This window comes from Arachis ipaensis, chromosome B8 (genome assembly GCF_059453495.1).
Source record: "Arachis ipaensis isolate K30076 ecotype BB chromosome B8, ASM5945349v1, whole genome shotgun sequence".
Lineage (NCBI taxonomy): Eukaryota > Viridiplantae > Streptophyta > Magnoliopsida > Fabales > Fabaceae > Arachis > Arachis ipaensis.
This window is the reverse complement of record NC_142443.1, coordinates 136,087,834-136,107,615: the sequence shown is the minus strand read 5'-3', so window position 1 is coordinate 136,107,615 and position 19,782 is coordinate 136,087,834. Positions and strand designations below refer to the sequence as shown.

General features: G+C 33.0%; 1 protein-coding gene and 1 pseudogene across 12 annotated transcripts; one reads left to right on the top strand and one right to left on the bottom strand.

Moving 5' to 3' along the window:
• Window positions 1–474: 474 nt before the first annotated feature.
• On the bottom strand, window positions 475–2,299 carry LOC148549963 (uncharacterized; annotated as a pseudogene).
• Window positions 2,300–10,748: 8,449 nt separating this feature from the next.
• Window positions 10,749–18,722, top strand: LOC107611664 (uncharacterized). 12 transcript variants are annotated; one of them, XM_088497003.1, is made up of 8 exons: window positions 10,770–11,194; window positions 11,296–11,547; window positions 11,809–11,988; window positions 13,365–13,501; window positions 13,573–13,755; window positions 13,870–14,081; window positions 16,933–16,968; window positions 18,375–18,720. In XM_088497003.1, the coding sequence occupies exons 4-8, from the start codon at window positions 13,409–13,411 to the stop codon at window positions 18,598–18,600; spliced, it is 750 nt and encodes a 249-aa protein (XP_088353129.1). In that variant the 5' UTR covers window positions 10,770–11,194; window positions 11,296–11,547; window positions 11,809–11,988; window positions 13,365–13,408; the 3' UTR covers window positions 18,601–18,720. The 12 variants fall into 12 exon arrangements, with proteins under 12 accessions (XP_088353136.1, XP_088353129.1, XP_088353128.1 ...); XM_088497010.1 differs by lacking the exons at window positions 11,809–11,988; window positions 16,933–16,968; window positions 18,375–18,720 and adding exons at window positions 14,992–15,079; window positions 16,467–16,828 and having other exon boundaries at window positions 10,749–11,194; XM_088497002.1 differs by lacking the exon at window positions 11,809–11,988 and having other exon boundaries at window positions 18,375–18,722.
• Window positions 18,723–19,782: the final 1,060 nt, after the last annotated feature.

Below are 19,782 nucleotides of genomic sequence, written 5' to 3'. Positions count from 1 at the left end.
GTGACTACACCAAAGATAGCTATTGCATTCACGAGTGATAGGGAACTGACCATATATCGTTCTACTGCTTTGATATCATTGTCTTAACAACAAATATTATTTCGGACATTAATTAAATTACTTAATCGATCACCACAAGCAGTACAGCGAAGATAGTTTAGATTTGTTATCGAAAATCATCAAGGTGCAACTGAATACTAAATATTTTTTTCCCCGTAAATGATGCTCATTTCTACATATCCATCCTAGGCATGCCTAATCAATGATTTGCAAGAAGAAATAATGATACCAAGAGCAAATACAATTTCTTATGAATTATTTGACAAGAACATAAAGAAGAACAAATAAATTATCTTAAAGAAGTAAATTGTAGTTGAGAAATAAACATAGTACTGAGATAAATAAATTCAATAACATTAATAACCAAGTTGGTAGTGTTAGAAAGGCTTCACCAAGAGAAGGCACAAACAGACTTTAAGAGTCAATAGGTTCGGGCTTGGGTTTGATGAAGCGCAGCAGCATTTTGGATAAGTTGCGTTGAAGACCATTTGGTGAAACTAAACTTTCATGGTAGATACAAACTATCCTATACCCGACACATTGAGAAAAAACAGGATGATTTCCCATGCTGGAGCCGTCAATCACAGGAAAATCTACGCTCCCATCATTTAAGTTACACAAAACTATGTCAAAAAATGGACAAAATGCCAAAAGAACATCACTTTTCGAGATGTAAAGAGGTTGTAAACAATGACATGGATTTGAATAAGTGAATTTTTAATGATTGGAATCACTGCCAATTTAGTCGAAGATTGAGCATCTCTGTATTCCTTCATCTGCCACACAATCCACTCACATTTTCTCCTATGCTTGTAACAAACAGAAAGTCGGTTTCTCAAAATACATAAGTGAGTGCACCGCCTTGGAAAATAAGGATCTAATTCTACTTTACTATCAAGCAGAGGAAAATAACCATATGTCTCTTTACCCAAGTAAAAATAAAAAATCACATGAATAACACTCCAATTAATAGTGCATAATCTGCTACTACCAAAAAATTCCCCTTCCATATTAATAGCCAAACCAGGGTTGTCACTTGGGACACCAAATAGAGCTACTGGGATATCATCAATTTTTCTCCATGACGAAGTTTGCCCAAATGTATAAATTCTGGTACTAAACTCAAAATTAGATGGACCTTGCTTCCTTATATTTGCATAAATTCTGTAACTGTCACTCTAATAGAGGCAGAGGTTCCAACAACTCACTTGGTACTTTATTTTCAATCTTATCTTGTTGGCACATAACACAAGTCTTCACATAACTCCCCACTTCATCCCTCATTTGAGTTTAATAATAGGAAGATTCAATGAGTGTTAAGACCCTTCGCTGACCTTGGTGACCAGTCCATTTGGTGTCGTGGCATTCTCTCACAAACTTTCTTCTTAAATTTTTCTACTTTAGGGCGTATAGTCTTCTCTCTTTGGTGTAAAGAAAGTCGTTTTCTAACCAAATATTTTAGTCTTATCTTCTCTAGCCAACTCCACCAATTTCTTGGCTAATGGATGATAATGTAACCCTTTCTTGATGAAGCTATAATGTCTCCTTCAACCATGGAAATGGATGCCAATTCAGTCTTCGGTAGAAGGATGAATCCAGCATCTAGCAGATCCTTGAGTTGCTTTTTCAACTCCTCAAGCTTTGGTGGCATCATCATATAAGGTGCTGAGGCAGGAGGCTTCGCTCCTAACTCCAATTCAATCTTGTGATCCACCTTCCTCTTAGGTGGTAGTTGTCTTGGCAACTCGAGAGGCATCACATCCTTATTTTCTTCAAAGATTTTCTTGATTTCGGAAGGAACGTCTTCTCTTTCAGATGCTGACTTCTCTTGTAATGGAGCCAAATATGTAATCTCTCTCATCTTGAACCCTTTCTTGAGTTGCACAGTGGAGAACATTGGTGGTCCTCCAACTTTAGAGAGAATAGGGATCATGCATGGAGACCCTTTATCCATGACGCATACTATGTCATAGTATGCTATCAGTATTATATTTGCCTTCCTTTGCAAATCGAGTCCGATGACTATGTTAAAATCATCCATGGGTTCTACTGAGAAATCCACAAAGCCAATCCAAGAACCAAGAGTCATCTCAACCCCTTTTGCTACTCTCTTAATAGGTTCACCTTTGGTATTCATGGGTTTGAACCAACCATTCTTTTCGGTGATCTTCAATCCAAGCCTCTTTGCTTCATCAGGCGTGATGAAGTTGTGTGTAGCACTAGTGTCGATCATAGCCATAACGGGTTTTTCATTGATAAAGGCTTTGACCTGCATCAAGCCTTTCTTTTTCTATAGGGCTTGCCTCTTTGCCCTTCCCAGCATTCATGAGTTGGATAGATCCAACACATTCAGTCACTTGTGATTGAGCCTCTCGTTATTCGGCGATAGATGCCAAAGTCTCTAACTTGGGATAGTCATTTATTTGGTGTAGTCGCTTGCACAGGAAACATCCTCCTTTGAGTACGAAAGCTTTCTTCTTTTCTTTATGCTCTTTTTTTAAAAGAGTACTTCTGTTCTTTTTTGGTTGAGAAAATTTTCTCCTTATCTCTCACACCTTTAGTAGAATTAGGCTTGGAAGAAGACTTGGGTTTAGAGTCTCCTCGATGATACTTGGTGAGCGATTCAGCCACCACAATGGCGTCATCGACATCCTTAACATTCCTTCTTTGTAGTTCTTGCTTTGCCCAAGGTTAGAGTCCATCAATGAAGAAGAACAATGCATTCCCTTATGCTAAGTTGGGGATTTGACACGTGAGAGCAGTGAACTCCTTTACGTATTTGCTAATCGTATTCTTGTGCTTCAACTCCCTCAACTTCTTCCTTGCTTCATAGGCCACATTTTCAGGGAAGAATTGTCTTTTGAACTCCCTTTTGAAATCTTCTCTTGTGGCTATGTTGTAGGTACCCTTGTCCATATCTACGCACTTTCTCCTCCACCACAAGTAGCATTATCAAAAAGGTGCAGTGCGTACCTTTATTGCTTATTCGACTACCCCTTAGCCTTCAAAGTACCTTTCCATTTTCCATAGAAAGTTCTCCAGCTCTCGAGCGTCTCTCATGCCCTTGAACTCCTTTGACTTTGAGAGATCAATCTTTGTCATCTCTCTTATAATGGTTGGTCGAGATTTTGCTTCCTAGAACCAAAGTCGAACTTGCTCAAATAATTTCAAGGAATTCTCAAACTTCTCTTCGATTTGGAGCATTCATTTTTTCAAAGCATCTAGTTCTTCCAATACGTGAGCCTCGAGGGTCTCCTTGTCATGTTCTATCCTTTGGAAGCACTCATCCATAGAGGATAGAATATTCTCCAACATCGAAACTCTCTCTTCTAAGAAGTTAGAGAGTTCTTACCTCTAGACTCATTTGAAGAGCGCACCTTCTTGCTTCCCCATTGAAAAGAAATAGTATCCCTTCCCCTTTGAGACTCAATATGCTCTATGGTTACACTAGAAGCCATATGCACAAACCACTTGTGCTCCCTCTCGAATCTTGCTCTGATGTCAAATTGTCACAGCCTTGGACACACTTCAACACTACCGTATTGGCACTCAGACTTACTCAACCTCTTGAGTTAAGACGAAGTCAATTTAACCCTCAATATTTAGCAAGAAAGCTAAGAACAAGGTTGCGAGAACTGAACCGATCAATAAACCCGTAAGGTTATTGGTTTACTAGTTTGCTGATTCGACCAAAATTTAACCGGTTTAATTAAATATTAAATAAAATTATTAAAAAGTATATATAATTTCAAATATATAAATTCAACCTATAATATTTTATCAATGGAGCTGAGATGCTCTTAGCTTCATGCTTTCTAAGACTAAAAGAAATAACTTGATAAGAGAGTTTTCAACTAAACAAAGACATTTTTCATCACAAATTGAAATCATAATCAACAACAACTCAGAATTAATCCAAAAAAATTAACATATCATTCCAAAATCATTCTAATAAAAAAAATAACTCAGAATCATTATAATCAACAAAAACAAAATTAAAAAACAAAAAAAGCAACTCACAATCGTTACAATCAACAAAATAAAAAAAAGGAATGTGACAGCAACAAAAGTTCTGTTAGACAATCAGACTCCAAAATCAACAAAAATAGCAATTCAGAATCTGAAAATCACTATAATCAACTCTAGTTTCATAAACATCGACAACTCAGCAATAACAAATTCTTTCTAGGAAATTTAACAAAATAAGCAAAAATTAACAAAATTAATAACTCAGAATGACAAATCCTAAATCAGCAATTTAATTATTAACAACAGTAAAACCAGCAAATACAGAGGAGACGATGAGGAGGCTGCGACACTGGCGAACACAGTATTATCAAAATCCAAGTCACTGTGCTTACCGACAGCAAGTAGGAAGGGGAATGACGGTGATAACAGAGGAGACAACGACACTGGTGAGAGAGAGAGAGAGATGACAAAGCCCATAGACCTTCCACACGACGGCTAGGGAGCTTCCTACGACGGTGACACAGCTTCCTAGGATGGTGACGGAGCTTCCTACGATGGCGACACAGTTCCTGCAACGGAGCTTCTGCACGCGATGCTTCTACCCAGCGGAGATGGGTTCGGCGATGACAACGAAGCGTGGCTGCGGGGATGTGGTGGCTGCGGGGCTAGAAGGCTAGGGTTCTTTGTTCTTTCAATTTCAAACTTTCACTTCAGTTTCAGAGAGGAGAGCAATATGGCTTGGGTGCGTTGGTGATTTAGGGTTTCCATTTTTTTTATTTTTTTAGGAATGTAAAACATTGCCGTTTGGAAGGGGTCTACGAACCGAAAACTCTTTAAAAAATTGACCGGTTTTGATGATTCACCGATTAACCGTTGATTCAACTGATTTTTTGCCAGACGATTTATGAGGATAACCGAATCGGTCTAGTGACCAGTTTTCAGTTGAACCAGTCGGTCTGGTTCAATTTTCAGAACTATGGCTAAGAATACAAGAGAAAGAAAGCTTTGGTGGAAAGAATATTTTATTACTAACGTGTTTGTTACAAATGACATATTCACCTAAATTCTAACGCTCACCCTATTTATAGCCATCCACCTCCTCCATGGATGGTTAGAATTAAATTTAATCAATGGTCCAGATTGATCATCTAGAACCTTCACTACAAATATCTATCCTACCACATTTCTTTAAATACTTCTAGATTATTCTATACTATTCTTCACACTTCTATATACATCCACACTCTTCTAGAATACTCTATAACCTTCCAGAATCTTCTAAAATCTTCTAGGATATTCCAGGACCATCTAAGACATTCTAGAACATTTGTTATATCTTCTGATATAATTTTTAATAAAACTATAATTTATTATATCTTCTGACATAGTTTTTATCTGCAAAATTTATACAAATGAGTTAATAAAAATAAATATATTTTTTAAAAATTTTAACACAATTTTGTCATCTCTTCCTACTATCAAGTTAATCGATTCTAAAATTCCATGAAGTTGATTTAAAATCTCTATACTTTATTTTTGGAATAAACGTCCAGCCTAACCCTTTACCATTATCTCAAAATGAATAGATCAAATCGACTCTTTTCCCTTAGCTCCGTAAAACAAAGCAACCCTTTCATTAGAAACTGCTTACGTAGCTCGTTAAATTGATGATGTGTCTATTAAATGCTTCGTTGGCAACCCAAAAATTGTTAGGAACTGACACAAAGCATTGTATGAATGGTTAGGTACCGTTAGGTACAAAAGATTAAAAAAAATGATAATGTTTGCTGATGTTTCTCTTCAATAAGATCTTGTTCTTCTTTGTGAGCCATTATTAGAGTGAGTGATTAGTCTGCAAAATCTTAAAAATGAGCAAGGCTCAAATTGAAGAAAATGGAGGCAACGACCAGAGTTGGAGTGGAAACATTAGGTCTACTGGAGTGTTGTCAATTGCGATTTAAGAAGATTTGTTATTTGTTGCCCCTATATGTAAATGTGGAGTTCATGCGATTCTTTTCATGTCTAAAACAGATCAAAACCCATATCAGTTACTCTTTCGTTGCTCATATTTTATAGTATTGTGAAATTTGTGTTTAAATTTTTGTTAAATGATAATAAAGTCAATGTTAATATTGTGTAATTGTTATTGTAGACTGAAAAAGATCACTGCAATTTTTATGCATGACTTGATGAATATATTGTCTCTGTATTTAAAGATTCTGGTAGTGATGCTCGTTTTGGTGTTCAAAGGAGAATTCAAAATCAAAATTATGTGGCAGAGGGAAAATTGAAGAAGTTGGAAGAAAGAATATTTGAGTTGGAATTAAAATCCAAAAATAGTAGGTATAGAAAAAGAGTGAACAAGAATAGGTTATTAAATATATTTTTCTTCATAATGACTTGGTAATTCGAGTTGTAATTGACAAATTCTGAATAGTATATATGTTGAGTTGAAACTCGTAATTTGTATTTGTTTAAATTGGCAATATGATGGATTAAACATTTGTGCAAATGAATTGAAATGAGATTTTGTCTTTTTGATATTCATATGCTTATATGAAAGAAAAAGTCATACTAAATTAAGAATTGAAAATTAACACAAGATAATTGAACAGTAACACAGAGATAGTTATTCATTGCTAAGTAGTTCCATCATGTATGCCTAAAACATAAAAGTTGAGTGTCGTACAACTTCAAAAGAAGATATGATGATACCACAATAAAATATAACACATCCATAATTTGTGATAGCAAATAGGATTTAAAGACTTAAAAGAAGTAAATAGAGGGCACCATATGGCCATACTAAAACAAAAGTCTAAAGCTTCTTAGATAAAGTAGACTTTCGAACATCTAACACATCAATTTGGTATAGTTATTAGATTTTTCCCTCAATAATTAATGTTTTGGTTTTTAGAGGGGTAGTACTTATATTTAAAAAATTTTGAATAAGTCTATGTATTTAATATTATGTGATTATGTAGTTTAAAGTAAAGGCTTTTCGATTTCTTAATTAAAAATCCGATTGTATTTCGTAAAGGCTCAATATTAAATAATATAATACTAAATACAAAGGAGTAGAGGAAAGTAATGTCTGAACTTTTAGTACGATCATGAGACGTTAAAAGTTAGGGCGTTATACTTCATCCCTCATTTAGATTAATAATAGGGAGATTTAATGAGTGCCAAGATCCTTCGTTGACCTTGGTGACCAACCTACTTGGTGTTGTGGCATTCTCTCACAAACTTTCTTCTTAGATTTTTCCACTTAGGGGCGTATAGTCTTCTTCCTTTGGAGAAGAAAAAATCGTCTTCTAGCTAAAATATTTTGGTCTTACCTTCTTTAGCCAACTCTACCAACTTCTTGACTAATAGATCATAATGTAACCCTTTCTTGATGATGCGTATAATGTCTCCTTCAACAATGAAAATGGCCGCCAATTCAGTCTTTGATGGACGGACGAATCCAGCATCTAGCAGATTCTTGAGTTGCTTTTTCAACTCCTCAAGTTTTGGCGGCACCATCCTATAAGGTGCTGAGGCAAGCAGCTTCGCTCCTAACTCCAATTCAATCTAGTGATCCACCTTCTTCCTAGGTGGTAGTTATCTTGGCAACTCGGGAGGCATCACATCTTTATTTTCTTCAAAGATTTTCTTGGTTTCGGGAGAAACATCTTCTCTTTCAGATGTTGACTCCTCTTGTAATAGAGTCAAATATGTAATCTCTCCCTTCTTGAATCCTTTTTTGAGTTGCATGATGGAGAACATCGATGGTCCTCTAACTTTAGAGACTGTAGGGAACATGCATGGAGACCCTTTCTCCATGACACATACTATGTCATAGTATGCCATAGGTATTATATTTGCCTTCCTTTAAAAATCGATCCCGATAACTATCTTGAAATCATCCATGGGTCCTACTGAGAAATGCACAAGGCCCTTTCTAGAACCAAGAGTCATCTCAACTCTTTTTGCTACTCCCTTAAGAGATTCATCCTTGGTATTCACGGGTTTGAACCAACCATTTCTTTTGGTGATCTTCAACTCAAACCTCTTTACTTTATCAGGCGTGATGAAGTTGTGTGTAGTACCAGTATCGATCATAGCCATAACAGATTTTCTATTGTTAAAGACTTTGACATGCATCAAACCTTTCTTTTCTACAGGACTTTGCCTCTTTGCCCTTCACAGCATTCATGAGTTTGACAGATCCAACACATTCAGTCACTTGTGATTCAATCTCTCTTCTTCGGCGATAGATGCCAAAGACTCTATTTTGGGACAGTCCTTCATTTATTGTGGTTCATTGCACACGAAACATCCTCTTTTGGGCACGAAAGCTAAGCTTTCTTCTTTTCTTCGTACTCTTTTTTTGAAGAGTACTTCCCTTTTTTCTTAGTTGAGAGAAACTCTTCTCCTTGTCTCCTCCACCTTTAGTAGAACTAGGTTTGGAAGAAGACTTGGGTTAAAGTCTCCTCGATGATACTTGGTGAGCGATTCAGCAACCAAAATGGCTTTATTGACATCATTAACATTCCTTCTTTGTAATTTTTGCTTTACCCAAGTTTAGAGTCCATCAATGAAGATGAACAATGTATCCTCTAATATTGAGTTAGGAATTTAAAGAGTAAGAGTAGTGAACTCCTTTACGTAGTCGTTAATCGTACTCTTGTGCTTCAACTCCCTCAACTTCTTCCTTACTTCATAGATCACATTTTCAGGGAAGAAATGTCTTTTCAACTTCTTTTGGAATCTTTCCATGTGACTATGTTGCAAGTATCATTCTTCACATCTTCACATTTTTTTCTCCACCAAAAAGTAGCATTATCAGAAAGGTAGAGAGCTGCAATGCGTACCTTTATTGCTTCTTTGACTACCCCTTGACCTTCGAAGTACCTCTCCATTTGTTATAGGAAGTTCTCCACCTCTCGAGCGTCCCTCACACCCTTGAACTCCTTTGTCTTTGGGAGATTAATCTTCGTCGTCTCCCTTATAATGGTTGATGGTTTCAGTGGCTAAGAGAAGGGGGTTGAATCTTAGCCCCCTTTTTGCTTGCTAACACTGGCTGAACTCAGAGGAGACTTTTCTGTTTTTAGCTCGTCCCTAGGCACGAGACATTTTCATTTTGTAAAATTTCATCTAATAACTCACTTTTTTTTGCTGGTTACATGCTGGCCAGAATTTAAAATAGTTGCTGGCCCCTAGACTTTTTCTTTCAGAAATTGCATGAGGCGAGTCAGAAAAAGCAATAAGCGTCGAGTGAAGCTAATCAAGTGGCACCCTCAGCTGAATTGATTAGGTAAACATTTTTTGGATAAAATATTGAACACGATGAGGTTTGTTTTTATATTTCAAAGATCAGAGGTGTGTTATTCTCTATTTTCTATGACAAGAGCCAAAGCTACTAAGAGCAAATTGAAAGAAAATCATCGACAGAGTATAAAAATGACTATAAAATTAATAAATAATATATATGGCATTGTTTACAGCAATGTATGATGAAAAAGTATCTCACCTTATTTTAATGTATGGAATTATGCAGGATATACTCATGTAGCTGAGAATTTAAGAGTTTCATTTAACATATTCTTCAATATGCCAAGCACGTAAGTCTTGCTTGGCACACAAATTGTTTCTGCACTCACATATTCTTTTAATGAATGATTTGATATTTGTTATTTTTTTATTCTGTGACTTGGTGTTCTGATCTGATAATCACTTAGGACACAATTATTAGCATAATTTTATAATGATATATATACAATGAAAGGAAGAAGAGAATTGATATAAATTACACACTAAGAATCACATTTTTTGAGTATGTATAGATTGATGATCATATCAGTTAAATAATTGATTCATAGACCGAACTAGATAATATTCATGCATGACGAAAATTTATATATTTGAATATATAGTATTTATCTATCAATTAATATGGATATATTTTAAATGGAGTTTTAAGTGTTTTTTTTTTACATGAAAAATAAAGTATAAAAAGTCAATGTTGTGTTAGGTAAATGTTAGAATAAAAATTCAAAAAAAAAGATTGTTCAACCCCCCCCCCCTCCCCAAGAATAGGGTTAATTTGATTTTCGACCAAAAAGAACTTGCTCTTAGAGAATGGTTTTGTGTTTTAATTTGAGACTTATCTCTTTGGAATTAGATAGCATTTTAAATGATGATGAAAAATTAACTATCTTATTCGATATAATTTATATCTGTTTTTTTTTTCGAACTCTAAGTTTCATATTAATACTAAAAAAAATATAAATTTAATAGTTTAACTAATTTTATATTGATTATTTATTTTTGCTTACATCATTGACACTCATTATTATTATTATTATCAATAGATTTAACCTTTTTTCGGGTTAAAATATATGACAAATATATTATTTTAAAATTTGTTAACACAATTTTATTTTTTTTCAAGTGTGTATTATTATACGAAAAGTACTAATAGTTACCAATAATAAAATATTTTAATATTTTTTAAAAGATTAATATAATACTTATTTAATAAACTAACCCTAAACATTAAACAAACCTACTAATTCCATTAATGATCCTAAGAGCAACTCTAATCTACTACTTGTATAATTGTCGTGGCTCCTGAAGCCACGCGTCAGTTTCTCAATAACTTGGAATAAAAAAATTGAAACGGTGAGTAAGGTAAATACGTTACATTCTTCTCTCCCCTTATCTTTTCCCTCTTTATCTCTCTTTCGCTTCAACCTGTGCCGTCCTCTCTCTTTTTCTTTTGAAACCCTAAATCCAACCTTCCTCTTCTTTTTCTCATAGATAGCCAACTCACTTCTCTTGCTCCGGATAATCTCTGGCCATTAACACTCTGTTTATCGCTCTCCCTGTCTCCTAAATGCTCATTTCTGTAAGGCATATCTCGCGCTCTCGAACGCCGTATCTTCAACATCGTTTTTGTCAACCTCTATCTGAAAACCCTAACCGATCGAGCTAAGCGGAGAGATTCCGGCGATGCTGAGAGACTGAGATCTCTGTTGCGGGCTTCACACGCTCACGAAGAGCGTTAGCCCGGCGGCTTGCTTCAAGGCAATTGAGGAATCGCATCCCACTTCCTCGGCAACGGCGGTTGCAGCTACAAAGGTCCAATCATCATATTTTCAGGCGTCTTCGTTGTCGATTGGTAATGGCTCCCTATCCCTCGAATTCGAATCGTGTCTTCTTCCATCTTTTTATTCAATATTATGCCTATCACCGATTTCTTGATCTCTCTCTTTGATATAGCTGCCTGTGCGATTAGGGTTCATGGAAAAGGATCCTGGGAACAAATTTTTTTTGTCTGATTTGTCAGATTCATTTAAAGATCGGTGGTAGTTCTCAAGAGGAAATCAGCCCAGGGTTTATGTCACTCTGCGTCTCTCTTATCTTGGGAAACAACAAGTTAGGTGGGAATTTTAATGGCGGCCTTGTCCTTTCTCTGTCCCCTTCCATCATGTGGCGTGTTTCACTGTTCAGTCCGAATTTCCTGTGATGTGGGTATGTAGTGGTTATAACTTATTTCAGATTCTTTGATATTTGTTTACTTTGATACTCAAGTTTCTTTTCAATTAACAGGAATTGTTTTTGTCCCTGTTTGGGCGTTCTTTTCTGATTCTGTTTTGAAAATTGGGTTTTTTGTTTTGATATAAGATGTTGCGTTCCAGTAACAGTAATTGTTTTTGGTCCTGTTTATCCATTCCCTTCTGATTTCCTTCTGAAAATTGGGTGGTTTTGTCTGTATTGCTGCTTGTGTGATAGATGAAACAAATCAACTATGCTTAGTGTCAAACTGATTCAGAAAAGCTCCTCTCTAATCCCATCCGCTGGAAGGAATGTTGGAAGAAAGCACTCAGAATCATCAAAATGTGGAGTTTAATTGATCATAGGGAGGAGAATGAAGAACATGCTTTTCTTTGGCTTCTGATAATGGATAAAAAAGTTAGTTATTATAGCTATTTTGATAGTTTTGTTGAATAAGTTTGTATAGCAAAATTTTAGTCACTTTAATTAGCCATTTGAATTGGATAATAAATGTTCAATGCACAGATTTAATCATGCTGGTTTAGATGCTTTTTGAACTTTTCTTTTAAGTAAAAATTTTATATGATGTTGACTAGAAACATAAATTGAGTTTACTACTACACATGTGTGGAGTGTGAGTGTTGATATTTCCTTATCTTACTGTGTTCTTTGGGGCTTTTATTTGTATGTGAAAATTCCAAAATATCTTCAATTTTCTAACTGATTTAAGGTGCTGGAAATGACACGCTTTAAAGTTTCTCAAATAAATTTTTACTCATAAAAAGGTCTCAAATTTATGTATAATTTGTTCTTAGTTTTGGTTAATGATTTGGACCCTTTCTTCTGGGTGTGAAAATTCTGAAATTGTGTTTGACTCTGTGTTCTCGGTTTTTCTTTGTTGTTTGTAGATTTTATTTCGGGCTGAAAATGCTAGAATAATTGCAATAACATAAAGGTGTAGTATTTGTGTGTTCAAATCAGTTTAACAAAAACTTAGTGGCTTCGATTAGTCACTTGAATTGGATACTGCCTAATTAGTGAAATGACATGCTTTCAAATTTCAGTTTTTGATATTTTCTCATTTAAAGATTTCAAGGTTCTTTTTGTTCTTTGTTATAAGTTTGGGTGTATTCTTTGGATTTTTAATCTTGAGTTTAAATATGCTAAAAGCTTTTGTATGGTTTTGCAATATTTTTTTTCTGATATGGGAAAGTTCATTGGTGTATTAAAAACTATTAGAATATTGTTTCAATTCCAACTGCTGCCGACCTCATTTTGTATCTTGAGAAGTCATTACCTGTTACCTTATTTTTTATTTTCGCGATTTCTGTTTGTTTTTTTTGTCACAACCGAATTGAGTTTCAAATTCGCCTGGGTGCCTTTTTTAAGTAACAATTCATTAAAATTTTTTAACCTATTTTCATGAAAATTTATACACTGAACTTATATCTGAAATTTACTTTTGTTGTCGCACACAATGGTTAAGGTTGAAAAAGAATATAAGAAATAGTAGTTGAGCTTGTGTGATTGTGACTTTCGTAGTCTCAATTCAACGCAACAATATTTTAAGAGTGATAGAGTAAAAAAATCTGTTACATTTAATTAAAAATTTAACACATCAGACTACTTTTAGTAACGTGAAAAGGTCTACTTTTTGTTCCTTTTCCTTCATCATATCGCAACAATTCATGAATTCCACGATCCGATTGCTTTTTGTTCGATTTTCTCTGATTTAAACAAACCAAATGAACCAAATTCAGTTTTCATTCCATTCATATTTGATGTGCACACAGAAATAAAAAGCATAGGCTTGGATCTACTAAGTCATCAAGAACAGATGAAAAGATTCGGACATCACCTTAAACTATTGTTCAGTGATAAGAAACCATCACAATCTCAGACAAAACAACTCTGCAGAGGTTTCTATCAGGTAAACACTGATAAGATTTGTTCATTCTTAATGGTTTCAATATTATATATGTTGTTGGGTTTTTGTTTCAGGGGACTAAGGTTGTTTCTCCAAACCAAGATGATTTTGCTATGATTTCACCAAGAATTAAACTCAGAGATGGGAGGCACCTGGCTTATCTTGAGAGAGGGGTTTCTAAGGACGTGGCAAAGTACAAGATCATCATTGTCCATGGTTTTGGAAGCTCCAAAGAGATGAACTTTCTCGCACCCCAAGTACAATTACTCATTCCCTGTCAACTTAAACAGAATAGTAGTACTATACAATTAAGATATTCATATGCTGAATAAGGTTACTCAACGTGTATATATATATATACATATATACAGGAACTAATAGATGAACTAGGCATATATCTGCTGCAATATGACCGAGCTGGGTATGGAGAAAGTGATCCAAATCCCAAACGCTCGCTCAAAAGTGAAGCACTTGACATTCAAGAACTTGCTGATCAGTTGGAGTTAGGGCCACAGTTCTATGTCATTGGAGTCTCAATGGGTTCATATGCTACATGGAGTTGCCTTCAGTACTTACCCCACAGGTACAGAATTACAACCTTCCATATGGATATATAGATTGCAAGACAAAATAGTCTATTAGGATTTGTTTGATAAGAGGGAAATTGATAAGAGATTAATTGAGTATCCAGCTGGATTTTGATCTGAGATTGCATCGCAGTTAGGGAAGCGATCCTTGGTTCGAACCTCTTCATTCTCCCTCTCTCTGACCCAATATCACATTTACTTAATTTCACTGCTCATAACTATACATAATATGGATCTTGATTAATTAGTGAAATTTTAATTTCTGTGTGGAAATTACTTAATTCAGAACGCCACCGATTATGTGTTTTCATCTGTTTCACATTAAGAGTACTACTGTCCACATGCAGTAGTAGGAGTATATATGCTTTTACATTTCCTATTTCCTCTTATATATATGCTTTCTGTGTGTAACAAACTCTGCTTTATGCTTAATTAAATTTGATTAGCTTTCATATTCCTAATTAAGATAGTATTTTGTTAAACCAGATTGGGGTTGGGTGCTTATTAGAGAAGCTAATAAGGATAATAATTTGAATTTCCTCATATAGAGCTGAAGCTTGCCGGACTTATTTTTCTTCTTGCTTATATTTATATAAATTATATTTAATTTGTTCTTTTTTTTGTGGTTTAGTAATGTTTTTTTTTTTTGAGATAATGCATATTTTAGAACGAGTGAAATGAGAAGAACCGGTTGATTGTAGAAAGAGAAAAAACTTTTAGCTTTTTTTGAAGTTAAAGATTGGTTTCTGATATATATTTAGTGGTTCTAATATTTTATATGCTAAAGTTTTTGCTTTTTTTATGGGTGGTTATGTTAATATAATACATTAGAATGAGGAGTTGTGTTGAGACAATTTTGCTTCTTTTGGTTTTAATTTCTATTTATCTCTTACTTCTATTTAGCAGCAGAGAAAGAAGAAGAACAACTCGAGTTACTTCTGAACGAGATTAATTTATTATCTTGGTTTTAAGAGATGATGACTCCTTTATCTTGGTTAGCTTCTTTACGAGTTACTTCTGAACGAGATTAATTTATTATCTATTTGTTACATTGATGCGTATAATTTATCTAAAAATTGTGAACTATTCAGATATGGGTTTTGATAACAACTCATTTATTTCATATGGTGCTATAAGTAATATTGAGAATCTGTATTTTTTTCAACTAATATTGAAATAAAATTAGTGAGGAGTTTATTCTTATCTGTGTTATTATACTCCACTTGAATTTTAGTTGGATATGTTTAACATTTAGTTGTTTACTATTTGTAATCTAAAACTGATGAGTGAGTTGTTTTTCTTGGAATTGGTAATGTATTTAGGAGTTGGTTGTGTGTGTGTGTGTTTTTTTTGTTAGTGATATTTTTATTTTTAAAAACTTTTATGTCTTACAGGTCACATTCTTAACTTTATTAGAAAACAAGACATTTATTTTAATTTCATTTATGATGATAAGTTAGTTTCTAATCTTTGAATTATTGATGTTGTATTTTTTATTGGGGATTTAATTCAATAAATTAATAATGTTGATGTTCTGCTTTTTTTTTTTCCACCATGTTCTCTAGACTGGAACTCCTTATCTCTTATATTTCTACCTGTTAAATGATATATCTTTATTCATTTAATGTAAAAAAAATGTTGTGATTAAAAGTAAAAAATTCTGTAAAATTCTCTCTGGTGTGATATCAATTGATGATTTCCTTAATTTGTATCTTAAAGATACGTCATGTGTATTGTTACTACTCTTTAATTTGTTCTCTTTCTGTGTCTTTGATTTCTTGGGTTTGATATTCTATTCTTTTTTTTTTCTCTGTATATTCAGATACTGACTTCTCTATTCTTCTATTGTTAGAATGAAGAATTTCACTTGGATGCATCTGATTTTTTGTACAAATTGATAGGAAAAAAATTGGTATTCATGGTTGATCCTCAGCCCGTTGAGAGTGACACAATATGCCCTGCGTATAATGTTTTTAAAGTTTCTACACGAGTTTATGTTAAAGCTGATTGAACGTGTTGAGAATTGTGCTTTGAATGCGGTTAGTTTAGTTTTCTCTATTGACTTCCAAGATATTTTTTAATAAGTGTTTGTTCACTTTTTTAGTATTATGCTTAACAATGATATTGTTTTCTCTATCAAAACATGTATAATTAGTGTGCTATTGTTTTGGCCTCAAATATGGCTTCTATTGAAGACCCTGTTTCACATATTTTTGGTTCAGTATTACCTGCTGTAAGTTTTCATCTCTATGTTGTATTTCCGACCATTATTCCTTGATATCGTGTTTTTGTAGAACTGGTTCTTTATTGCTTAAGTATTTCGTCTTTTATTAAATTTCAGTAAATTAAACAAATTTCATTTTTGTTGTCTTATTTCTTAGCACAAATCTGTTCGTGTGGTGAATGAAATTGTTTGCAACAAGAGATTGGCATCCCATACCGTGATGTACCAAGATCTACAAAGTAAAAACTTGAAGATGCCTTTTCTAGGAGTATAGATAAAACTTGGAATGATAATGAGGAGGCATCATCATCTATGAATATTTAGGATCAGATTCAGTTGTTGCTAATGTGATTTGCCTAGAATGTTTAGTTACAATGTGTGATTTAGTTTCTTTGTGTTAAAGATATAGTGTTGTAGTTTTCTTGAATTGGGTTGTTGTGAGTTGGTTGGACTTAGACATGCTGTTAACATTTTACTTGCTGAAGTTCTAAATTCAAATGTTTCCTTTTATTTGAGTAACCTACAATTTCAGTTGTAACTTTATTAGTAAATAGTGGAGTTTGTGTTCTAATTAAGAATTTTTAGTATATTACTTATGGAATTGATGCATGCATTTCTAACAGGTGGTTTGGGAGAAGCAGTTCTCCCAAAGAATTAAGGTAAATATTTTGTCCTTTTCCTTTGGTCTTATATCAACTATATCTGATCATTTGTAATTTATTAGGATTTTTTTGGATATCTTTTCTTTATATATGAATTAACTATTCTTTTTTCCTTTTTATATCGGTATCCGAGTACACTGATTTCAAAGTGTTGTTTGCGGTGGAGTTACTGTAATTGATGGGGTTGATTGTGTTAGGAGAATTACTTGCATTTGAGATCTTAGGTCAATAAATTAGCGACTTGCGTGTGTATGAAATTTTCTTTAATTATATTTGTTTTGGTTGTTATTTATGTTTATCTTCTTAATTGTGTTGTTTAGATTTTTAAGTTGTATTTGTTGTTTCATAATTTATGAAGTTGAATAAGATACAATGTTTTGTGAGAGAATTTCTATAGCCAATTCTAAGATGTATTCATTAAAATTAATGTTTTGAAAAGCAATGATACTTATGCAAACAATGAAGAGTTAGAAAAATACTTATGTATTGAGTGGTTATAAAGTAAATAAATTTGTTACATTTAGTTAAGAATTGAATAACAAAAATACTTTTTATTAATGTAAAAAGTGACAATCCAAGAACACTGAAAAACAAATTCAAAAGAAGGAACAGAAATTTTCAACCCATCTTCTGCTAGTAGAATAAAACTGGAGTTTTTTCTCTCAGAAGAATTTTGAAGCGTTGGAGTGAAAAAGAGTGCAATTCCTTCACGTGGACCAAGAAGAGGAGTCCCTTCTCAGAGGGGCTCTTGCATTCCAATCAAGTTTTGACACATGGCAAATAATTAAAAATAAATTAAAATATATAACATATATATTAAATTAATAATTAAATTATATTAAATAATTATATTTTTATTTAATTAAAGATTTATATTAATAAATTAAATATAATTAATAATTATATCTTTATTTAATTAATAATTTATATTAATTATTTAAATCATAATTAATATAAATAATTATACTAAATTAATATTAAATATTATTTATAATGTTATATTAAATTAGAATTAATTAAATTTGTTTACGTAAAAAAAGACTTGATTGAACACATATGTCAATTTCATAATATTTGTCAACTATAGATTTTTATTATGTTTTTTTATATAATTTTATAAATTAGTTTAATCTTGAATTATATATTGCATATTATTGTTATGTATGAAGTTATTAATTTTTTTTAATATTAATATTTTTTAATAATAAATTGTTTTTAAATTTATAAATTTTAATAATATTATTGTAAAAAAATAGTAACTATATTAATTTTAATTAATTAATTAAGTAGGACCACAATAGGGACTAAAGTTAGTTCCTTCTAATGGAAAAGAGAAAGATGCTTTGAGTTTCTATTTACTATTTATGACGCAAAAACTAATGTGGAGTTATATTTTATGACAGGTGGGACATAAATAGGGATTGGAATGAGTTTCCTACTAGAGATGGTCTAACCAACCTATGCATGCTCTATAGAGATTCAGACCCCGCTCTCCTACACCAAACTTTTCAAAATTCGTGCCATACTGAGATTCCACATGTGTTGCAATGTACATTGTTAGACGGTCGACATATGTCCTCTACATCTGTAGATAAAATTTGGAATCTACCTAGTAAAACCCCCAAGTAAATTCACAAATAACAAATAGGTTTAATTACTCTATTGGTCCCTATAGTTTCGTGAAATTTTCAATTAAGTCCCTATATTTTTTTCCTTTTAATTGGGTCCCTGCATTAATTTTTTTCAATTAAGTCCCTCTTAGTAGTAATTGCCTTAATTTTATAGGAACCTAACTAAAAAAAAGAATTGGTATAGAGACCTAAATAAAAGGAAAAAAAAAAAGTGTAGGGACCCAATTTAAAAAAAATGGTGTAAGGACTCAATTAAAAGAAAAAAAAGTATAAGAACCTAATTGAAAATTTCGCGAAACTATAAGGACCAACAGAATAATTAAACCTAACAAATATTGAATAATTTTAACATCTTTCTTACAGATAACATATAACATAACTTTGAGTAGTAGTACCAATCTACTCAAATAGTTCTTAGTATTAATCCGACCAACTAAATAATCAATTCAATTCGTAGAAGAGTTAATCTTCTCCAAATTTTTTTGATGAAGCTATAGCTTGTTATATCTTTTGACATGATTTTTATCTGTAAAATTGATACAAATGAGTTAATAAAAATAAATATTTTTTTTTCAAATTTTAACACAATTTTGTCATCTCTTCTTACTATCAAGTTAATCGATTCCAAAATTTTATGAAGTTGATTTAAAATCTTTATACTTTATTTTTGGAGTAAACACCTAACTTGACCCTTTACCATTATCTCGACGGATAAAGCGTCCTCTAATAAAATAAATAATGAACATCTCTCATACTATCTAGAATAACCATCCGAGTACTAGCGATAATAAATATCTTCCCAAAAACTTAAATTGATTTTGGGGTTCAACAAGGCTCGAACTCTTAACTTTGCAAATCTAACGCTCTAATACCATGCATGATACCACTCATCCCAAAAGCTTTAACTGATGAAAAAAGGTGACACTAATGATTATATCTCTAATACTCTCTAAACTTCCATGTGCACATTGTATAAATATTCCATTAGCTCCTCATACTTTTCCAATAAATATATCAAATTGACCTCTGTTCTTGAGTTCCGTGAAACAAAACAACCCTTTCATTAGAAACTGCTTACATGGCTGTTAAATTAATGATGTATGTGTCTGTTAAATACTTCGTTGGCAACCCAGAAATTGTTAAGGACTGACACAAAGCATTGTATGAATGGTTAGGTACC

Bases quoted from the DNA above. Each gene is read 5' to 3' on its own strand.
- LOC107611664 (XM_088497002.1), top strand. From the start codon at position 11,469: ATGGCGGCCTTGTCCTTTCTCTGTCCCCTTCCATCATGTGGCGTGTTT. The intron at 11,548-13,364 runs GTATGTAGTGGT...ATGTGCACACAG, and splicing joins CCGAATTTCCTGTGATGTGG to AAATAAAAAGCATAGGCTTG. The intron at 13,756-13,869 runs GTACAATTACTC...ACATATATACAG, and splicing joins TGAACTTTCTCGCACCCCAA to GAACTAATAGATGAACTAGG.